Source organism: Lytechinus pictus, chromosome 5 (assembly GCF_037042905.1).
Source record: "Lytechinus pictus isolate F3 Inbred chromosome 5, Lp3.0, whole genome shotgun sequence".
Lineage (NCBI taxonomy): Eukaryota > Metazoa > Echinodermata > Echinoidea > Temnopleuroida > Toxopneustidae > Lytechinus > Lytechinus pictus.
Window position 1 is genome coordinate 1,275,724 of NC_087249.1, and position 22,710 is coordinate 1,298,433.

The 22,710-nt window shown below is 34.6% G+C and overlaps 1 protein-coding gene across 1 annotated transcript in view; it reads left to right on the forward strand.

Moving 5' to 3' along the window:
- The first annotated feature begins 297 nt into the window (after window positions 1-297).
- The window catches only part of LOC129262604 (G-protein coupled receptor 54-like), a 38,362-nt gene continuing 15,949 nt past the window's right edge, over window positions 298-22,710 (forward strand). Inside the window, exon 1 of the mRNA XM_054900743.2 lies at window positions 298-471. Coding sequence (XP_054756718.2) covers window positions 298-471 — 174 coding nt within the window. The remainder of the gene's footprint in view (window positions 472-22,710) is intronic.

Here is a 22,710-nt window from a genome sequence, read left to right on the forward strand (position 1 = left end):
AGAGATTGTCTCCGTACGATGGCATGCTCAAAGAGATTGTCTCCGTACGATGGCATGCTTGAAGAGATTGTCGCCGTACGATGGCATGTTCGAAGTGATTGTCTATGTACGATGGCATGCTCAAAGAGATTGTCTCCGTATGATGGCATGCTCAAAAATATTGTCTCCGTACGATGACATGCTCAAAGAGATTGTCTCCGTACGATGGCATGTTCGAAGAGATTGTCTCCGTACGATGGCATGCTCAAAGTGATTGTCTCCGTACAATTAAATGCTCGAAGAGATTGTCTCCGTACGATGGCAGGCTTGAAAAGATTGTCTCCGTACGATGGCATGCTCAAAGTGATTGTCCCGTACAATGACATGTTCGAAGAGATTGTCTCCGTACGATGGCATGCTCAAAGAGATTGTCTCCGTACGATGGCATGCTTGAAGATATTGTCTCCATACGATGGCATGCTCGAAGAGATTGTATCCGTACGATGGCATGCTCGAAGTGATTGTCTCTGTACGATGGCATGCCCGAAGAGATTGTCAGGCTAAAAAAGGTGAATAGCAAAGTAGGAAAGAAGCGAGAAAGGGACCCAAAAATACAATTTTGAATCAAACATATTGTTTATTGAAAAATAAATGAATACATTTCAACGAAACATCCCCCCAAAGAAATGTTGATAAAGGATATTTCTTTGGTACCACACTACGCGCGAAGGAAAACAAAATACTGTAATTTCCACCTTTGTTTCTCATTTGCAAATCTATCGTATAAGCAAGAATCTCGATGAGTTAGACAAGAGTTAGGCCTGTGCGGCCTGGCAAGAATCTTGCATTCATTTCAAGATGAAATCCAAATTAAACTAATAAAACAAACAAAAACAAAATCATACTTTATTCATTTTATTTCAATTTCAGTAATATTCTAATTTCTTGAATGCATTGCATTCGAATGTAAGTTTCTTGCCAAGCCCTATAAGTTGTATAAATTATCTCCCTTGTTTGTCTTGAAATTGGTTAACATTTCCTTTGAAAGTTTTCGGATTCCTCATCGGTGTACACCCTACCCCTAGTACCTTCTTTAACTTTACCACACATTAGCAGAGTATTTGGCAAGGAATTAGTTTCATCAGTGAAGGCGATAAATTATTGTTTAACACTATTGTTTTGTTTCACTATTTAAAATTCAAGAAAAAACAAAAGGAAGGGAATTGTTTTCCCTCTAAACACCTTTTTCCTGTATTACCTACTCGTTTGTATTCGACGCTCAATATACATGTAGCTATAAAGATGCAATCTAGTTTCTTGATCCCCAAAATGTTCAAGGGAGTACTATGAGGCATCTACTTTCATACAACAAATAATAAGTAAAAAAAAAACTATTGGCTTCTTTCATTAATAGTAGTTAATTAATTGTAGTTTGATCCAACAGGTACTGGAATTGCTATACCATTTACCATTATCAGGATTATAATTATAGTATTGCGAATCAAACTGAGTGGGATAGGTTGTACGTGTGTTTACAAGTGCTTTCACATCGATCAAGTTATGAATATTTAACCTACTTAAGACAGAACTCTGGATAATAAGCGTGAGACGATGAATGTAGGAAAACACCGCGCCAGAGTGAAATTTTAAAAGGTCAACGCTGTTGAACCATTTAATACACTTCATTATATATCTGTTTAATGGTAATGAATCTGAAAACGGTCGGAAATATTGAATCGATTGTCATATTAGCAATCGTTGATGAATAAAAAGGAATGCTAAATAAAGACGTGAGATACCGTCAAACTGAACTGGTCACATATTTAGCTAAGTAATAGACCTGTTTGACTCCATCTCATGGTAGGCGATATAGGTTAGGAATCGGTTTAAATGTAGGCTATAGCAAGTTGAAAATACATTGCGATATCGACATGATAACAAACCAAATAATCCCCCCCCCCCCGGCATACACTTTCATCATTTCGATTTTTTTTTTCGTTTCATCTTTATTTCTTTTCCTTGACGATATGTGAGGGACATAAAAGGAACACAAAATCCAAATGGAATGCACGGCGTTCTTAAAAAGCATGAAAATTGCAATCTCACTTTGTATTTCACTTCCTCTTTGTAAACATGACAACTGTAGATTTCACAACACGGATGCTCAACTTCTGTTTTATATAGATATATGTATATATGGGTGTGCGGGTACGTAAATATGCGAATATTTTTATTCAGTATGGATAGATGAAGTTGATGCCATTAGAAGTAGTATGAAAAGAAAAAATATATATATATCTGACCTAGTCTAAGAACGGCACACTTTTCATAATGAGTCATGGACTTTGATGACGTAAAACCTTTCCTATCTAGAAATAAAATAAGTAATCAAGACCATGATAAGCTCTAATCATGGTAATTGCGCACAGAACAAAAATACTTTTCCGTCGTATTTAGGGTTTCGTCTTTTACATTATGTAAAAATGTATTATTCTTCGGACGGATCAAAATTATATTTTGTATGCACCGTTGTTCAATAACTTCTTTTTCCAGGATTGTCGCCTATATCAGGCGGGTGATCTAATTTATCTCATTTTCGTGTGACGTGTATTAAAACACCATAAACAGGTCTCCTGTAAAATCAATTTATAATGTTATCATGGTTGACTACCATCAAATTATGTTATTACTATAGCTGTTCCGACAGTGAGTCAATGTGCTTTACACAAGACCTTGGTTCGGTGATTTGAATACAATCTTGAATGTGTGTATGATGATGATATTAATTAAACAGATCTTGTACTAGAAACCTTGGCATACTCTGTGATTGACTCGCCTGTTAAAGTGTCAGCAGACAGTTGTGTAATGAACTAAATATTATTACAAGGGTTACATAGACTGACAAAATTTGAACTTAATGATGGTGAAAAGAGAAAACAAAATTAACAACAAATAAGACAAAATCTTTTAATTTCAATAATATAAACACAGCATTATCGGATTTAGAAAGGGAATGTGTGTGTATCTCGACTACACAACTAGAGTTCTTTGTTTGTCTGTTTGTTTAATACATGTACATTAGTCGTGTTTACGGCTGCGGCTCTTATTTACCTCGGAGTCAATAATTCGTTTGCACCCTTATCGGTGAATAACTGAATGCAAAGTACACGAATAGTAGATAAAATGACTATTACCATAAACGATACCTCTAAAAGGCAAGTTTCTGAACTAGTGGAGGGAGAAGAAAAAAATAAATGAGTGAAAGGGAAGATTTGGAAGAAAATTAGACAACCTTATAAAATGAGGGTTTTGTGATGCGTTATTACTGTATAGTAAAAAAGCCCTATTATTCAGTTGACCAAAAATATTGACCCACTTGCAGGTAATTGTATATGTTGCATCATTGACAGAACATTATGAATTAGTCAACAGTGTAGGTTATAGATTGTCGTTTCCTACTACCCTATATACATTTCAAAATCCCAAAGCACTTTCCACTAATCATACTAATGGAAAGGGATTGAAAAGGATACTCTGTCCTATTGTAACTTTTTTTTTATATACATCTCACTTTCAAGCGAAATACAAGGTCTGCAGTCTGCACTAATGCCATAAATGTTTATTTCATTGATTGGTTTATTTACATATTTAATATTTATTTATTTAAACCCCAATCTCGGTCAAGTGTATCTATGAAATCAAATCTGTCAATCGCCTTTTAAACAAGATTAAACAGCTCACAGAATCATAAATAAAATCAGATTACTTTTTGCGTTCACAGCCTTATACAAATCTGATTTCCGAATCAATGTGAAATGGAATTATTGCGAAACCAAAACTTCAAATTCAAGTTTATGTGTTTAATGAGTTGGGCTCTGCACTTACTTTTAATATATTCGATACGCGGTTGGATAACTTGATTATCAATTTCAAACTAAGAGCACATTTCCACAATGTAACATCCTATATACACAACGGCTCAAACGATGGGTTTTACCTCTAAAATACGTCCCCCAAATTAATTCTATTTGTAAGTATAGCCATGTGTTAGTTAAACTTGTCGTAGCAAATATATTCAAGAGCTGAATGCAAAGGGCATCATTATTATTACTATTAGTAGTAGTATTTTTATTATTATTATTATTACAATTATGATTATTGCTTATTATTATTATTAGTAGTAGTAGTAGTAGTAGTGCTTAGCAGTAGTGGTAGTAGTTGTTGTTGTAGTGTATGCATTGCAAAAATATAGCAGATATAATGAATAAATTGGCATACAGTTTAAAAGTCACCACGGGGAATATACATGTACTTACTCCTAAGATTGAAGTCATTCTTGATCTTTTTTTAAGTTTTAAATATAATGCAATTAATAATGGTCTTCAAGAAATTGTTGATTATGTCGCATACCAGATATAATTTTGTGGTGTACTTTGCAAATCTTTTACATGTATGTCAGACTTGAATATTTCCCTTTTTATTTTATTTTATTCAATCCGTCACTAACATAGGTATACTGAAGTCTAAACAGACATGAAATTCCAATGAATGTTTGGGTTTAATTAAAATACGTTAACAAACAATACCTCGTGAGCGATTCATCTTGTACGTGTTTTACGTCTGAGTGAATGCTTTACACGAGCACGCTTCCGAGGCTACCTCTATATTAGCTTTCTCTCCAGAATACAAAATAGGAATCTATTCTTTATTATTTCTCTTTCAAGAAATTATTGGGTTTCCAATTTTTGAGGTGCGTTGATTGATGTGTTAAGCTTAAAATGACCTTCATCTCGGATGGCAAAAACAAATACGTTAATCATTTAGTCCAATATTGCAAATTGCAGTAATGGAATACATGAAAAAATAAAGCAGGAATGAAAATGATCGAATGATTTTCTATTTGTATCAGATCCTAAAAGGGATGAATAAATCGAAGTAATTTTATGCATTTTCGTCCTTATCTGGCATGATCTGAAGGTAAAATATAACTATGTACCGTTACATGTTATAATATGAGGATGTGGATACATGCGCGTGTGTGACAGGTGCATGAGTGTGTGTACATAAATTCAAATAGGCTTATTCAAAATACGTCTTAGAAATAAAAGTCATACTTTGGTGTTCCTTTCTTTCAGCCAGGATATTTAGAATTGTCGCAGAAGAAGCATATAACGTATTCCATCACGCCTTCATGTATTCTCAATATAATGCACATGGTCTAAAATATAAGTGCCTACGAAGGAGATTGATAATAAAAGTAGATAATTAGGGAATATTGGATGGCCTTGAGTGGGATGCGAAGAAATATTGTACGAGCTGAAGAACAATCGATGACGAATCCAATATTGTTTTTCAGCGAGTTACAATATTTTTACGCATCCCACGAAAATTGGTCATCCAATATTATTTGTATTATTTAGATACCCCCACAAAGCTAAACATAAATTAATAAAGCAAAAAGGGTTTTTTTTACCATTTTATGTTAATCCTGTAAATCATGAGCATGGCGACTGAGTATTGTCATTTTTTAAAACAAATCTCTGTAAAGATGCACTAGCTATTATTGCAAGCGCGTTTGAATTCAATAAACTGAGGCAATCTCATTCCCTTGCCACACCTCCTGGCAACTAATACGCAACGCAATTTTATTGTGACGTAACAATAGCTTCATGCGCACTATCATTTATTAACCAATGATAATCTTGTGGGCGGGGCAAAATATTCATTTCGTCCAATATTTTCAATATCGGACGGTTTTCATAGGCATACACGTTAAAAATCAATTTTAATATTTTGTCTCTTTGAAAAAACCTCGCAAGACGTCAAAAACGACGCCTCTAAAACCATACATATAAATAATAATAAATAATATCGTCGTGCATAGGTGCAATCGACGAATCACTCACATTCGTTGTACTATTTACTGACAAATTTGGCGTCATGTCTCGGATTGCAAGCTTAATAGTATTGCTCATTGCTTAAGCGACGTCGTAATTCTAAAGGACAGTTGGCGCAAAGAGGTGTGGTTTCTTAACTGGAAGGGAATTGATTTTGCAGATTGTTGGACGCATTTATGCACGTACTTTACATGCTCTATTAGATTCACATCACATATAATACTGTTAACATCGGAAATGTGACGCCTACTTCCATGACTAGGTCCCCTCAATGGAGGATCTAAACACAAACGTGTTTTTTTTTTTGTTACCAACGGGAAATGAAAATACCCTTGCTCTTTCTCCCACCTTCATAAATATTTTGAATCGAAATAAATAGTCTTATTGATTTATTGGGCGGGATGTAATATCATGTGATTTACAGATGCATGAGGAAAAGGGTGAGAAAATGGTCACCTTGCAACAATTCACAATCCGTCATGATACTCATTTCTTTGTATTCCTAAGGAAAGTAGATTGGGCCTGAACAGGTTACCGTTGAAAATTTAAGTACAAGAGCAGTAAACATTACATTGATAATGTAGATGACGCAAATGTCGAGATTAAGCGATGATTTATCATAATTTAATCACAAATACAATAGACAAATGACCTACCAATGTAAAGCTTAGAATCTCCTCTTTCATCTGATATTACCTAGATTATTCCTCATTCACGCATGAGTGAGCAAAAACAATTTGAAGAAAGGATACCAAAAACTCATTTGGCGGGGGATATCTGAGTTTCAAAAAGGAAACCACATTTTTTTAAAGTTCAATATCTGCTCTTTTATTTGATACCTTAATCACAAAAAATGGTCAAGAAGTAAAAAAGTTATGTTCTCTCAAAACAATGCTTGTATTTCCATAATTTCATAAAATAAACGTGTTTTCACCGGTTTCCCACAGAAGCTATCGCATGGTTAACAAAGGACTTAATGCATGGCTGATCGTCAACAAAACGGAGTGTCAAGTGAGTTTGAATACTACCCTGTAGAACCTCTTCATTTTATGAAATTCAAGTCTTATTTCAAATAACCAGAACTTTTTAATTTCTTGACCATTTTCTGTAATTGAGGTATGAAAATATAGGGGGGGCTAACATATCATTTTGTCCCCCCCCCCCAATAATTCCGGATGTGCAAAAATAAAATAAAATTGTAAAGTTACACAGATATCAGCAAGCGAGATTGAAATACACAACTCGTTCTTTATTAAAAATCGTGCTCGAAATGTCCGCTCGCATCATTTCTGTATCAAAATCTCATACTTTTCATGATTAAATAGGTGAATAGAATGTCCCTTTTTCAGTTCTAAACCTCAAAAGAACTCCCGCTTCGATTTGCAATAATCTGTTGTTGGATATATATATTGTTCTTTATTAAAAACGTCCATTAAACTGTCAATTTTTTCAGATCAAAATAACAAAATTTTCAACTCGCGCTTCGCGCTCGCATCTATTGTTCTTTTAGATACCCATCTTGAATCGCTGGTACCAAAAAAGCTTAAAATATCAAGCTTTCAGGTCAGAATATAAAGATATTTCAGCTCGCTCTCAGCACTCGCATTATCTGTGTAGTGGGATATGTATCTTCCTCATGAGTTACTACAAACAGACCTAAACAGGTACCTTTTCCCTGTTTTCAGGTCCGACAGTATACAAAAAAATTCCATCTAGCACTTCGCGCTCGCATTATTTTGTTGGTGAGATGTGTGTCTCTATCTGATGAGTCATATATATATAAGCATATGTGTGTGTGTGTGTGGGTGAGTTTGTTTGTTTTGTGGGATCGAGCGCCTTTGGAACGTTGATTTATGATTTTGCCCCCTCCCCCAATCTGAAAAAATGATCGACGCCCCTGTATATATATATATATATAGTGTACGATCTTTTGTACAATATACTGGATTATTATGTACGACAAATATACAATTATCCCGAGTTTCACCGAGGCCGAAGGCCGAGGTGAAATAGATCTGCACGAGGGATAATTTTATATTTAGAGTTCATATTGTCCAGTAATATTGTTTAATAGAACTTCACTATTTATTATAGTATATTGTACAACATCTACTACGCGAGCAAATGGAAGGCTGAATGTCAAATATTCGCACCGTTGCACACGTACCACCGTTGAACGCGTCAGGAAAAGGTGACGTCACTATAAAAATTAAGATTCAACGCATTATACGCGTTCAGCTAATGCTGACGCGCAGGGCTTACTGGCTAAATGCGTATTGCCATTACTCCACATTCATTTAACACGGGTTTTACCCTCCAAAAATCGAAAGTTATATTGTACATATGTGCAATATAACTTTTTGAAGGGAGGTTACGTGGTACCAATTTAGCCAATCACAGCTCGTATTTTACTACCACTATTTACTATATATGTTTGGGGTGTTTGTTTTTGTTTGTGCTTTTTTGGGGGGTAGAGAACAGGTCGGATGGGCAAAAATCAGCCCACCTGTTTAAACCGCCTGTTTAAACGGTCCTTTAATTATCTCACTCTAAAACGATGAATACCATGGACCGTTCATGATGAATACTAATTCAAATTAAACAGATGCTTGTAGAGTGTATATTCATGACATTGGTATGCATGTTTTAAATGGACAATAAACTTAACCACATCACAGAACAATCGTATCGACGCATAAAACACTCTGATTCATGGGGTGTATCGCCACGTGTTCGTTTTAACTTTATGTTTATTTGAATGAAATTAAAAAAAATGAACTTAAAATATGGATATTTCTAAACCTTAAAAAGACATGTCTCATCTGGTCACCACCAATTAACATGGATTACATGTACATGATTCTACTTGAAGTCTAAACATGCAACCTATCAAGGGAGGTGAGTAATATGTTCCCAAGGAGAATATAAACGTCTGACTTTATGGCCGAGTGTTTTATAACTCTCGAAAGACATTCTCTACATCCATTCCTCTTCGCTGACACGAGCTTCAAAGGAACATGTTGCATGTTCGTGTTCAAAATGTCAACGATACGCAATCGGTTACCTTAGAAACGTAACATATATCATGGAATAAAGGAGCTTCATTTGGCAAAGTGGTTTCTACATGTAACTATGAAGGAAATCACCTTGTTTTTTTCGCTCACCCCCTCCCACTTGTGTGCATTTTTTTTTCTATGTCTCTCTTTCTTTCTCTCTCTCTCTCTCTCTCTCTCTCTCTTTCTCTCCCTCTCCCTCTGCAAAACCCGCCACCCCCAACACATAATAATAACAAAAGTAATTATGATAATAGTAATAATAATATATCGCAAGTATCCACCTTGCGTGCTCAAGGCGCTCCTATATATCCCCAGCTAAGCTTGGCCACAGATTCTGGTGCTCACAGCTCTTTAAGGAATTGCTTCATACCGGTACTCATTTATACCTCACCTGGCTTGAGTGCAGCACATTGTGAATCAATACATTGCTGGAGGAAATTACGCCATGGCGGGGATTCGAACCCAAGACCGTCTGTTTCAAAGTCCAGAGAATAATACACTGGGCCACAATGGTGACCCGACAATTACTCCGACGGCAGTTGCTCCGCAAAATGTGACAAATAATAATAATGATTCAATTCAATTCATTTATTTCATTCCAATAAAACATTTTTAAATTTCTAATTTCTCCTTTAAGAGTATGTTTGATCTTAAAAAAATAATGATCAGATGATTGATGTCCAATATCCGAAACCTTTTATAGTCACATGACCAAACGAAAATTGCACATGCACAAGAGTAAGATCTATTGACTAAAAGATCATGTTTTAGTATGTACTTGCATGCAGCATGATAAAAATAATATGTCCATTTATATAGCGCAGTTACTATGTGCATATACTCAACTGCGCTTCGATACTTGGTATCATATTATTACCCCGGCTGTAGCTGAGCCGCCATATTAATAGGCGCTAAAGCGTTCAAGGAAAAATCATACCGGGTACCCATTCACCTCACCTGGGTCGAGTGCAGCACAATTTGGATAAATTTCTTGCCGAAGGAAATTACGCCATGGCTGGGATTCGAACCCACGACCCTCTTTTTCAAAGTCCGGAGACTAGCATGGTAGAACGTTAAACAATCATTAATTGTGTGCACCTAACTGTCAGGTTGCCCTTTAGAGAGCTCCAATTGAGTCAAGACAAATCGATTTCGCAATAGCCCCATACCATATTTCATAGATCTCCTGAATAAAGACATGCCCAATCAATAAACCCATTGCTCATTTGAAAGAAATACCAGCCTACTTGCAATATCAAGTTTTTTCATGAATGAGGAAATCAACTCTTTGATTTAATATCCATATATTTTTATTGAACTTTTACAGCTTACTTATTTTGTGTTTATTATTCTTAATTTTCCTTTTCCTCATTATCTTATGTACATGTATATAAATTTTCATTGCCTAAGTATTCTTGCCTATACATATATTTCTCATGTCAGTTTTTACAAAGGTTACTGCTTTTTAATGTTTGAAATATGTAATGAGTCTTTTAATTGTTTTTACTTTGTATACATGATCAATTCAGCCATTTGGCTGCGACTCATGTTTTTAATAAACCTTCAATTGAAATTGAAATTGAAACATTGAGTATTGCGGTAGCTATCCTGTTCACGTAATCATAGTATGCGTGATTGCACATAAACTGATGGCTTTCGATTGAAATGAAAGCTGTCTTATTTGGAATTACATATCAGTTTAAGATGTTATAAATGACTAAAAACCACTATTACGCGACTTTTTTCGATTTTTGTGGTGTTTTGGCGATGAATTTTATATTAGCATGACCTCGTGTTATTTTTTGTCCTTCAATTTATTCATTTTGGATATCTTTTCTTTTCACGCGAAATCACTTAATAAAAGAGATATGTAGAAATACATGAAGAAAGTAAAAGGGGAAAGGTTGCCAATATATAAGCCCGTCCAGTATAATGAAATGAATGTTAATCGATCGGGTCATAAACTTTGGATGCCCTTTTCCTTCTAAATTTGTAACGCATACCGAGTCCGATTAATATTGTCCGGATGCAAATTTCGATTCCATTACAAAAAAGTAGTAGTAGTAGTCGTAGTAGTAGCAGCAGCAGTAGTTGCAGTAGTAGCAGTATAGCAGTAGTAGCAGTAGTAGCAGTAGTAGCAGTAGTAGTAGTAGTAGTAGTAGTAGTAGTAGTAGTAGTAGTAGTAGTAGTAGTAGTAGTAGTAGTAGTAGTAGTAGTAGTAGTAGCAGTAGTAGTAGTAGTAGTTTGAATTACGTCTGAACATTAAAAGGGTATGTGAAGCCATTTATACCAGTTCCATGACAATTGCTCCGCTCTAAATTATATACACTATTCGAATGACCATCTTCAACCCTGGGTTTAACACTATACCCTAACTAAACCTAACCCGAAACAAAACTTAACATCCCATTGCAACACAAACCCTAACCCTACATCTTAGACTTGATAAATTGTCATGGCATCCATTCAATCCGGATCTGAAATAGATTTATTTATCTTCTGTAAAGACTGTCACACAGAGCTGTCACGAGGATCGTTGACTATGATCTTCACCACGACCTTGATACATGTTGAAAAAAAGAACTTAATGAATCAATCATATTTCGTTTTAAGGGGCGTTTTAATTGGTCGAGAATCAAATTAAGATTTATTTTTGGAGTTGCGTTTGATCGCAAAAAACCATGGCTATTTAACAACTGCCCGGCTGCACTTTGTGGAATGAAAAGAGAAATCAAGAATATTTTTCGTACATCTACCTAAATAGAAAACTCTACTTCGGGATTTTGATGACACCCTGATGGAAATACAGTTTGAATTTTATCGGCTTCACTGACTTATTCTATTCATCCACTGCCCGAGACAATTATGCATGACAAAACCAACTATTCCGACAACCAGAATTTGAACAACCATACTTACCAGGTTTTTGTAAAATCCTGTCAAACATGGCTTCTCTAAGCCACACTGTGGTTTGAGCAAGGAGGTACTGTCATTCAAGTCATCCACAACATGCTCTATCCACACATTCCCTCACCAACTTCCAAAAAGCTCATCAAACCAAATGTGCACTATGTGACGAATGGTCAAACTAGTGAAAAAGAGAGTCAAAACTTTCAATTCTGGACCACAGAAAAGTCTATAGCTTTTTTACGTCCTCTCCGCAAATAAAATGGTTATTAGTTAATTAGATATTTATTGCTGCAACTTATTTCATCATAAGGGAGACATATTATTCACACAAGTATGAAATAATGAAAAGAATATGATATTATGTAATAACATAAGAAAACGGAAAGTGGAGATGTGACATCATCAGCCCACCCAATGAATATTCAAGACAACTGTTTTCACAAAATATTGCTAAACTTTAAACTTCAATAACTTTATTATTTGTTATCCGGTTTTGATGAAATTATCGGCATTTTGCTCAGTGATTTCTACTCTATGTATTAAAATGTAAATATTTTCAGCCCGGACCATCCCTTTAATACTAATAAGCAATGTCACATAGGGAAAATTATAATAATAATAATAAGATGTGTATTCTTGGGTAATCATGCTAATAATAACAATACTATAAGTATATACGAAAATGGCATTCTGGATATCATCAGAGAGTTGTTACAAGTTACTGTTCCTGCATATTTTAAGGATTGTTTGAATAGGGATATGTTAAGTTTGGGTAATACTACATTTAGTAAATTTGCATTCCTAGTGTTCATGCCATGGCGATCGAAATACATTTCAATTTCATTTGATAAGCGGAGATGGGAGATGCCCCCTATACACTTGTACATGAGAATAGCCAGAAAATAATCCCGACGTTGGTCAATAGTTTGCCAGGAGAGTGATTTATCAATGTATTCCCGCTTGCAATTTGATAGTTAGAAATTCCAAATACATATCTACATGTAGCAGCTCTTTTTTTTTCAATATACTTAGGGGCAATTTGTAGGATGCTGTACAGTTGCCCCAAACAGAGATTGCATAGTCTATACAAGGCTGAATTATGTATTTATACAGGATATTTAGTACATGTGAACTGAAGAATTTACTCAACTTGCCTAAAGAGTAGATCTTATAGGTAATCGATTTACATAACTCTCTTAAATATACTTTCCACTTCAGGTTTTCCTCTATTACAATGCCTAAATACCTTATATACTTTACCTGTTCAATCAAGCCATTATTTATTAATATATTCAATGTATCGGATGATCTTGATTTAATTAATATTGTTTTGGTTTTTCATGTGTTAATGCGTAATCGATTTCGGTTATACCAGTCATTTAAGGCGTTTACATCTTTCTGTAATTTCTTTGTTACATCTTCCAATTACTGTCAGAGGCAAATACTACTACACCATCAGCAAATATGCTGCAAGCACCTTCAGCAATACATTCAGATTTATCATAAATATATATTAAGAACAGGATGGGGGCCAGAACACTGTTCTGTTGTACTCCAATAGAAAGCCTTTTAATATTAGATAGATTTCCTTTGGAAAATACAGCTTGTTTTCTATCATTTAAATAGTTTTGAACCAAGTGAGCATATTATTGATAATTCCATATTGTATTTAATTTATCTTATGCCTGGGGTAGTTGAAATGTATGTTAATCGGTGCTGGAGAAAGGTTTATTTCCTAGTGTAAAATGGTCTTGTCTATAGAGTCTTTAATGCAAGAGTTAATTGAAGTACATGCCTTATTTTACCAATCCTTTAATTCCATATTGTATTTATTTTATGCCTGTGGTAGTTGAAATGTATGTTAACCAGTGCTGGAGAAAGAGGTTGAATTTCCTATTGTAAAAGGTATTGTCAATAGAGTATTGAATGCAAGAGTAAATTGAACTACCTGCCTGATTCTATTGAGCCCAGGTGGGTGTTTCATAAAGCTGTTCGTATAAAGTTAAGAGCGACTTTAAGAACGACTGGTGATCCTTTCTTACGCGCAAAACCCTCGCCAATGAAGGTTTTTGTGTATAATATTTACCCCAAGAAAGGATCACCAGTCGTTCTTAAAGTCGCTCTTAACGTACGAACAGCTTAATGAAACGGCCCCCTGGATAGGCTTTTGTGTTCAGGAAATTTGTAAAATTTTCTGTTTATGTTTTTTTCTGAATGAGCGCTGGTAGCCTATCATTATTTGAAGCAGGGAGAACCTTTTTTTAACTAAAGCAGATACGTTGGGTGAAATATGGCGTCATTATAATTTTGTTTTCATCTCTAAAATATTTTAAACAAAATTTACTTATCATCAAGTTGAAATCCCCATTAAGGAAAGAAATAGAAATATGTGTCGTAGCCAACGTGGGAAGGGTTAACAATATCTATTGTCCCTCTCTTTAAACTATTTTCTTTAACATGTTTAGGAAATGTGCCAAGAAGACTACTCTTTCGGAAGCATTGCATGTTGTACATCACCATTGCAGATACAGCACAAGACCATTATACCACAGTGTACATCACCATTACAGATACAACATTATCATTATACCAAGATGTAAATTGGGCAAATTTACACACGACCAATATACTCAGTACAATTCAATTCAAAGAAAAAAACATCTACAATGTGAAATCCCCACTATTTTACCTATTGAGAGATAAAATAAAAACGGTCATGTTAAATATAGTTTCATCTGTTCAGCTTGCTATATAGATATAAGCATAGAACAAAGCCTAACTTTCCATTCCATTTTTATTTTCAATTCTTTTCCTCAACCACAATGTTTTTTACATGAAGATTTCGTTGAAACAGAATACCACAGAGTATCGTCTTGCACCTGCCTCGTTTAAACAAATTTTTCTAATTTCATATTCTACGATCATGCGTTACATGTCACGCTTGTTTTGCCTTATAAGTTAATTTTGTTTCTCTTGTAACAATAATGTAATTTGACCATATCCCTTGATTTTAATATCACCAAGATTGTATTATCCATGTGCTTCATTCTTTCCCTTCATCTCTTATACTTTATCTATATCTATTGTACTTTACAGTAGTTCAGTTATGTCTGTATATTTTGTTTGTCTCTCCCCGTTTCTCTCTTTTGATAGTTCATCTTCACGGTAAATCTGATCAGCAACCAATAACCATGATTTTTCTCAATCTCATTCATCCATGAAAGTCAAGTTGTTGAGGATTATATGGTGACGCTTCCACGGCAAACAGCCTAACCGCTCCTCCCAATGGGACCATATTACCGTTACACTCCTCCATGTAATCCATCCTCAGTCCGCAAAATAAATAATTCAGTGACAATCCTCTCCTATTTTATTTATCTTCTTTTAAAAATACATCTCTTCCCTAGTCTCTGGTGCCACTCTTCGTTTCAGATTCTAAGTAGATTGTCCTTTCCCTTTTCCCATAATATCAGTGCCCACTGGTGATACGTTATCACTTACAAAAAAACACACCAAAACCTGAATCGAATGACAGCACTATTCATCTCTTTCATATTTTTATAGATTTCTATCTAAAACGTCTAAATAGAGATCTAAATAACTTTTTTTTCAGGTGGATAATGTTTGGGTCTTTTGAGGTTCGCACATCAATTTTGGAAAAACTTAGATACACGGAGCTTAGGAACATGTAAAGTCATTTCCCTTTGTTCGGTATTGTCAATACAATGCTCAAGTAGGACCCATTCACAACAAACTAAAAAGATGTTACCATCCATTTACCTGCCAACCTAAGTTTCATCCCTATTCGACTAGCCCATACCGGAAAATGATCGTTGAGCGGATTATACCTTCACAATTGATCTTGGGACCATTTTGTTACAATATTTCACACAATCACAAAGTCGCATAATTTGTTACCATGAAGAAGAATGTGAAGGCGAAGAAGGAGAAGAAGAAACAGCAGCGACAGAGAAGAAAGAAAGAAGAATAAAAATAATAATTAAAAAAAAAGAAATGGGCTTCAGTCCAGCCATTTTCATGTATTAATTTCTAACGATAGTGAATATCGGCAACTGCTGAAATGGAGTTTACTCCTTTTAATTTGTCACCTTGCTTTTTTTCTTCATTTATTGTGTCGGGGCCTGTTTATCATTATAAAATAAGCATCTAACCATGATTTTTCTTATCACTCTCTAAGGAATACCTATCAATCGTCTTTAGCGAGCCATTAAGCTGGGCGAGACGTGCCATTTATACAAGTAAGAAATGTCACCTGTCCCTCTGTGACGCCATATTCTCCCCGTATTTTGACCACCTTTACCGCGTTTCTACTCCCTTTGCCTCCAAAAAGTTCTCCATATTTTGAAAAGCTCCCAAGTGACAACCGTGTGAAGATAGACTTACGACAACAGTTATCTAATCTTATCACACTCACGACGTGCAATATCTGCCCACACATGCGATTCATCTGCAAGACATGGTCCCAAAATAGGAACAATGTTGATATTAATAATAAATAAATCAACACTGTAAGACAAAAAAAATAATAAACGGCATTATATATCACAAAAATTAAATCGCATTTCAAATGTTATGTTCTAGTTTATCATTATCAGAATAAAGAAAAGTTGGAGAAGGAAAAGGAGACCAAGAAAGATGATGGAGACGAGAAGAAGAGATGAAGCACAAGCTAAGAAGAGAAAGAGACGGCGAAATGGGGATGAGGAGATGAAGAAGAAAAAAAGAAAAAGGTTCTGAGAGATGTATGACCTTTGCTTGATACGAACTCAGCTTTCAAGGACTACCGTATATTCGCGCTGAATTTTCCTTGACCTGAGTAATGATGAGTGGAGCTATTCTGATGGGTCCCATAAACACTGCATTGGAGGTTGATTGAGTAAACGTGGGAGAGAAATTGAACTAGAAATGAACATTGTTTATGATCTAATCTTAAATTTCGTGAAAGTTAAAAGGTTATTTCAATATTTACTCAATTTTACCCAGGGTAATACTTTCCTCTGCAACCTTTCATTTTGCAATGCCCTTTTCTTTGTTTTATTAATATAGTATTGTTATTAACACGGATTATATTACATAATTTTTAGACAAAAACAATAATATTCAGCTAAAATAATACATACGTATACAAAATCACCAATTCCTTGTGGAATATTCATGCTAGAATTCACTAGCCCTTATCAATATAAGCAGAGTGTATCATATTCGTTGTTTTATTAAATGTTCTGAGTTAATTTGTTTTGCCCTGTTAGATGGTCCTTTCAAATTCAATTTTCCCTTTCTGCCCCTTAGTAAGGGGTACGTTCATATCTTATATAGATTTAACTTATTTCATTCATTCATTGTGAATTTGATAACAAACTTAGTGTCAACATTAACTTTATATACATTTATATATATAATTATATATATACATGTATATATCTGTGTGTGTGTGTGTGTGTGTATATATATGCATTTGTTAATGAGGAGGCGCGATAGCTCAGTCGGTAGAGCAGGGTTTCGAATTCCGGTGACCCGTGTTCGATTCCCACTTGGTGCGCTATTGCCCTTTGGTAAGGCATTTGATTTGATTTGATTTATTTATTTCCACATTCCAATAACAAAAGTATATACAAGTGTAATCATTTTTTTTAGCATAACATAACAATAAGCAAATGATATAATTAATAACATATGCGTATATACTATCTAACAATCTAATTGAAATATATTTATACCTGATAAATTTCTTTTTTTTATCATTAAAACAAATAGCAGAAAAAATTACATACATACATAATTATATCATCATAATAAATTTTGAAATGTGGGAGACCTTAATCTTAAGCTTAGAGCTTGAAATTGATAAGGGCCTTAAAAGGAAAGGGGAAGGAAAATCAGACAAACAGTGCAATAATCCTCACTACCAGGTCCCTCGAAGAGAACCTTAAACCGTCGGCCCTCTGGTTGCTTGCTTACAAGCATTCTTGCTTTCGTAGCAATCAGGTAAAAAATCATCACAATTACCATAAATACATTCACAGTTGGTTTAGTAAAGTTGGTTTAGTAAAAAAGGGCATTTTACTAAACCAATTGTGATCATTTCATTCCTTAAATGCCGAAGCAGACTTTTTCTACATACTTTTATGGAGTACTCCATGTCGCGATTTCTTTTGTTTTGGCAAATCAGGAGGCATTCCCTACTTCGATGTTACATTTAATCCAGATGTCGTTGAATTCGTAATCATACAAGAGTTGCAGTAAGATTCATTGAAAACTAATGCTTATTTAATTACTTTAGTATTTTTACACAAATCGAATATGAAATTGCAGCAGCAAAAACCTCCCGATTTCCCAAGCTTAACCATATAAAAACGGTATTAAGAAATGAGGGATAGGATCATCTATCAGGCAATACAAAACATGATTGTGTTCATGGTTTATTTTCTCGTTAAATTTGCGATTTTGAAGTGTATGTTTTATGACTCACTCGCTAGATGTGGTTAGTGATCCATATTAACCCCCCTTCCCCCACTCGCACACATTATATGACAATAATGATATGTCTTGTCTTGTTGAAACCATTGTATAATTTCTTTTTTTTAATGCACCAACATTTACTTGGTATTGCTTGGGGCTTGAAACGATCTTTTCTTTAATATTATCACAACGATAAAAGCTTCAAAGATTATTTTGACGCAGATAAATTCATGATCTCTCGTCTCATAAACTATTTTACATCACTTTTATACCCGGGCTAGATTACATTAATTATGGGCATTTTTCGTTATTCTCTCCTTTTCAAAGTACCTTGAATTCACATCATGAATTTGGTCTTGTAAATACCCTTTCATTTAAAAGCCACTTCCTCCTATTACACGCCCACCTCAAGGTGAAAAAAAACTGCAGTCTAACATTTAAAGTTCACATTAATTATACATTCCTCACATATATTGTTCGTTTCATAATCATCGGTCTTCATAAGACTGATACGATTGATTATTAGTGATAAGATTATTTTATTGAAGAATATATTTGTTATAGATTTAACAGATATCAAATTTATCAAAATTTCTTAGTTCTGTTAACAGCTTTTAGATTTCGATAAGTCTCCATCTTTAGTAATCTTCCATTATGACCTTGTCATTTCTGTGTCTGCATTAATCAATTTCCACCATACTTCAGGGCTTTCTTATGTTACATCCAGGGGGTAACTAAATTCTCCCCGAGATCTGATTCGAAATCTCAATGAGCTCCTTGGCTTGAGGATGAAAACGTCCATCATATATACTTAGAGTTTTATTACGATGTTAGATTTAATGAATAATATTACCATATTTTACATTTATAGGAATTCCACTTAGCAGAATTTGTCAAATGTGAAGCAACAAGTTATTGTTCCTCAAATAGAATATATTGTAATTTATCACTAATCATTTTCCCAATCTAAACAGCTATTCAACTATAATTTCCATTACCCATAAGCCTACCCATATCTTTTCAGTGCAAATTCATGAAGAATTATCATGCTGATAGCTTAATAATAATAACGGTATATTTACCCAGCGTAGCCACTTCAGTCCCGAAAACTGTTCTCCCAGCGGGCCCTGCTATTATCATTACCCGGCTAAGCTAGGCTACCTATTCAGGTGCACACAGCTTTTTGAGGAATTACTTATTGTCGGTACCCATTTACCTCACCTGGGTCGAGTGCAGCACACTGTGGATGAATTCCTTGCTGAAGGAAATTACGCCATGGCTGGGATTTTAACACACGACCCTCTGTTTCAAAGTCCGGATACTAATCCACTGGGCCACGACGCTTTAACTTGAACATGAACTGAACTTTATGGGCAAATTTCTTCCCCTTAAATTATTATTTTCTGTTACGCGATTTGCCAATCTTACAGTTCTTAAAAAACAATTATTAAAATCTAGCAAATCTCATATTAATACACAAAATACTAGTAGGATAAATTTAGTTATAATCACATAGTCTGTCCCAAATCTGATATTTATAAACATTCACTTCACATTTTGAGAAAAAACCGAAATAAACTTGCAATCAATTTTATGGTATATGTATTACAACTGAATACACTTATTGATCAATAACGAATCAATCATAATGATCTTGGTGAAGTTGGTGTAACTGTATATGGCCCAGATTTATCAAATGTTTTATTGTACGGCATTATTGGATGAGGACGTTCCCTAAATATGTTAACTCTTAATTATATGGCTCATGCAGAGCAGTATCCTCCAGGCATTTATTATATCATTATATATTTTTCATTGATTCCACAATGTACTAGCGTTGTTTGTTTGTTTGTTTACGTGGCTTTTAATACTGTGATTTGTACCAATATCCATGAGTGTTACGTAAGAACTCATGACATGTATGATCAACTAGATAAGGAACGACGATAAATTGGCAGGTTTGATAATTATTCTTCTTTTAATTACGTTACATTTTATACATCCATGTATAAGAAGATCATAGGCCATAGCGCCACATTCACGCTGAATAATTCCAAATCGCAATTTGTTGTATACATGATTAAGAAAAACATGTTTAAACATTATAAAAAGGAAGGTAGATGATAAAAAGCATTTCAACACACATTAGTGAAGTCCATTCCATGATGGAGAACAGTATAATCCTGATTGGGTTTCTCACAATGCTCATCCTTGTTTAGTTTTCGTACTATAGGCACAAAATAGATTCCATTATCTGATTGAAGTTTTCACTGTCAGTGCAAATTTACATTTTCCTGAACGATGATCAAATACCATCAAGACATTCCTCTCCCGTGAAATGGTATCACGATCACCATCTTATCTCTCTTTTTCCTTCTCTTATACAAAAAACTGCTTTTAGAGTAAGCATCGCTTATGGGATTTAATGCGTGAAATTATTTCCTGAAAATGCTATTTACTTAAAAACAAAAGTACGACCCTCCTAGGCCAATAGAGCAAATATCCCTGCGTTCACCAAGTCGGTATTATCCCTAAACCTCACTAACTGTTATTGACATTCTTGTATGGTAATCATAAGACGTTTTATTGTTAATTATCTAGCAAATATTATTTCGACCAAAAACCATGTCAGGGGCCCGTCTTACAAAGAGTTGCGATTGATCCGATCAATCGCAACTATGGAAAGCCAACATATAAAATGCATGTTTGTTCAAAAATACTTTTAGTTATGAATGTATATCCATAAATTCACTAATTTCTTGACAATTTTGTGTGTTCTCCTTTGTTTACCAAGGACATTTTGCAAATTTCCTGTAGAAAAAATTATGACACTGATGGATTGCCATAGAGTTACAATTGATTGGATCAATGGTAACTCTTTGTAAGACGGGGCCCTGATTAGATACAATTTTGTGCCTGGTAACCAATGGTAACATTGTTATAACGGCCATGGGGACATGCTTACTTTCTTTCTGTGCATAAACAACCGCCTTCATGTACTAGTACAGATCTCATTACTTCTGCCTTAAAAGTGTGTGCTCACCTGTTGAACTGGTTATAGAAATAGACGGTTCGTTGAGTGATAGTCGCTGGGGGTCCCACAAGGGTGTCCCATGTCACCAATAACACTTGTACTTGGTAATTAGATCCACTTCAATGGGGGAAGCAACACGACTATCATCGAACTTAAGATACCTCTCACCTAGATTCTTTACAGTAATTTATTTGTAACCATAGCATGCTTGTCCCCTGTGTTTTCTGGATGACCATTGACATGATTGAGACAAGGAAGGACACAGGAGGAGGAGCAAGGAGAATGTGATTCCTGTTTAAAGGTTTAAAGATGAGCGATCTGAACATTGTATTCATTGACAGGTTCATTCAGTGTTAATGGAGCTGCATGTTAACGCATCCGTTTGATACATGTTCGTACAATATAAAGAAATATATGCATGTATATGAACAATCTAAACACCAATTTCATTATGTAAGTCGCAGATTAATAAATCATCACAAGTCATCCTCTAGCACACCATGTCCTCTTTGCAGTGATATAAGCATCACATGCCAGTGTCTTATTAATTAGCAGGGTTTACCTGTTAAAAACATTAATGTGGTATCAGATTTACAATTTGACGGAGAAATCTTTAATGAGTTAAGTTTATTTATTGTGGGTAAATATTTATTTTTGTATTTGTTATGACGGCGTGAAGCCATACGATTTTACCGTGTGCGTGTTAAACTGTCTAGTGAGTGCGCACGAAAAAAAACGATGCACAGGAGTTTTGATTATAATTCTAGCTGTATGTAATTCGTTTTTATATTATTTTTTACGTTTCTTCATTTTTTTTCTTTGTAATTATGACAATGTCACCATCTCCTCATCAGAACACCTAGACACTTCTTAGATAGTTTAGTATAACAATTAATCATGAAGCTCCATTCCAGATCTAACCAACCGATATTATAATGTGTTCCGGTTTTGATTGGGATAGAAAAATCTATCTATATGATTATGAATATTGGGCTTCGATTTCATGTATGTTTGTTTCATTTTATCAATCAAATGGTTTTTCCAGTAGATTTAAAAGCTTGTGTAAGCTTTTGCTTTGCTTATTCGGGGTTTTAGGGACTTATTCTCGTAAATAGTGTTTTGACAGCATTTCGCAGACATACAATTTTACTACTAAAGCTTCTCTATTGGACATGTGATATGATGATTATTAGATATTTTCAACAATACTTCAGTGTGTATTTGATTTACTTGTTATTATTTCAGTACAAGATTAACTTGTCTACATAAGCGGTTATTCTTTTATTTCAATATGCAATTATTTTATTGCATGATATCGATTTACATTGCAGTTTACATATAATAGGCTCACAAG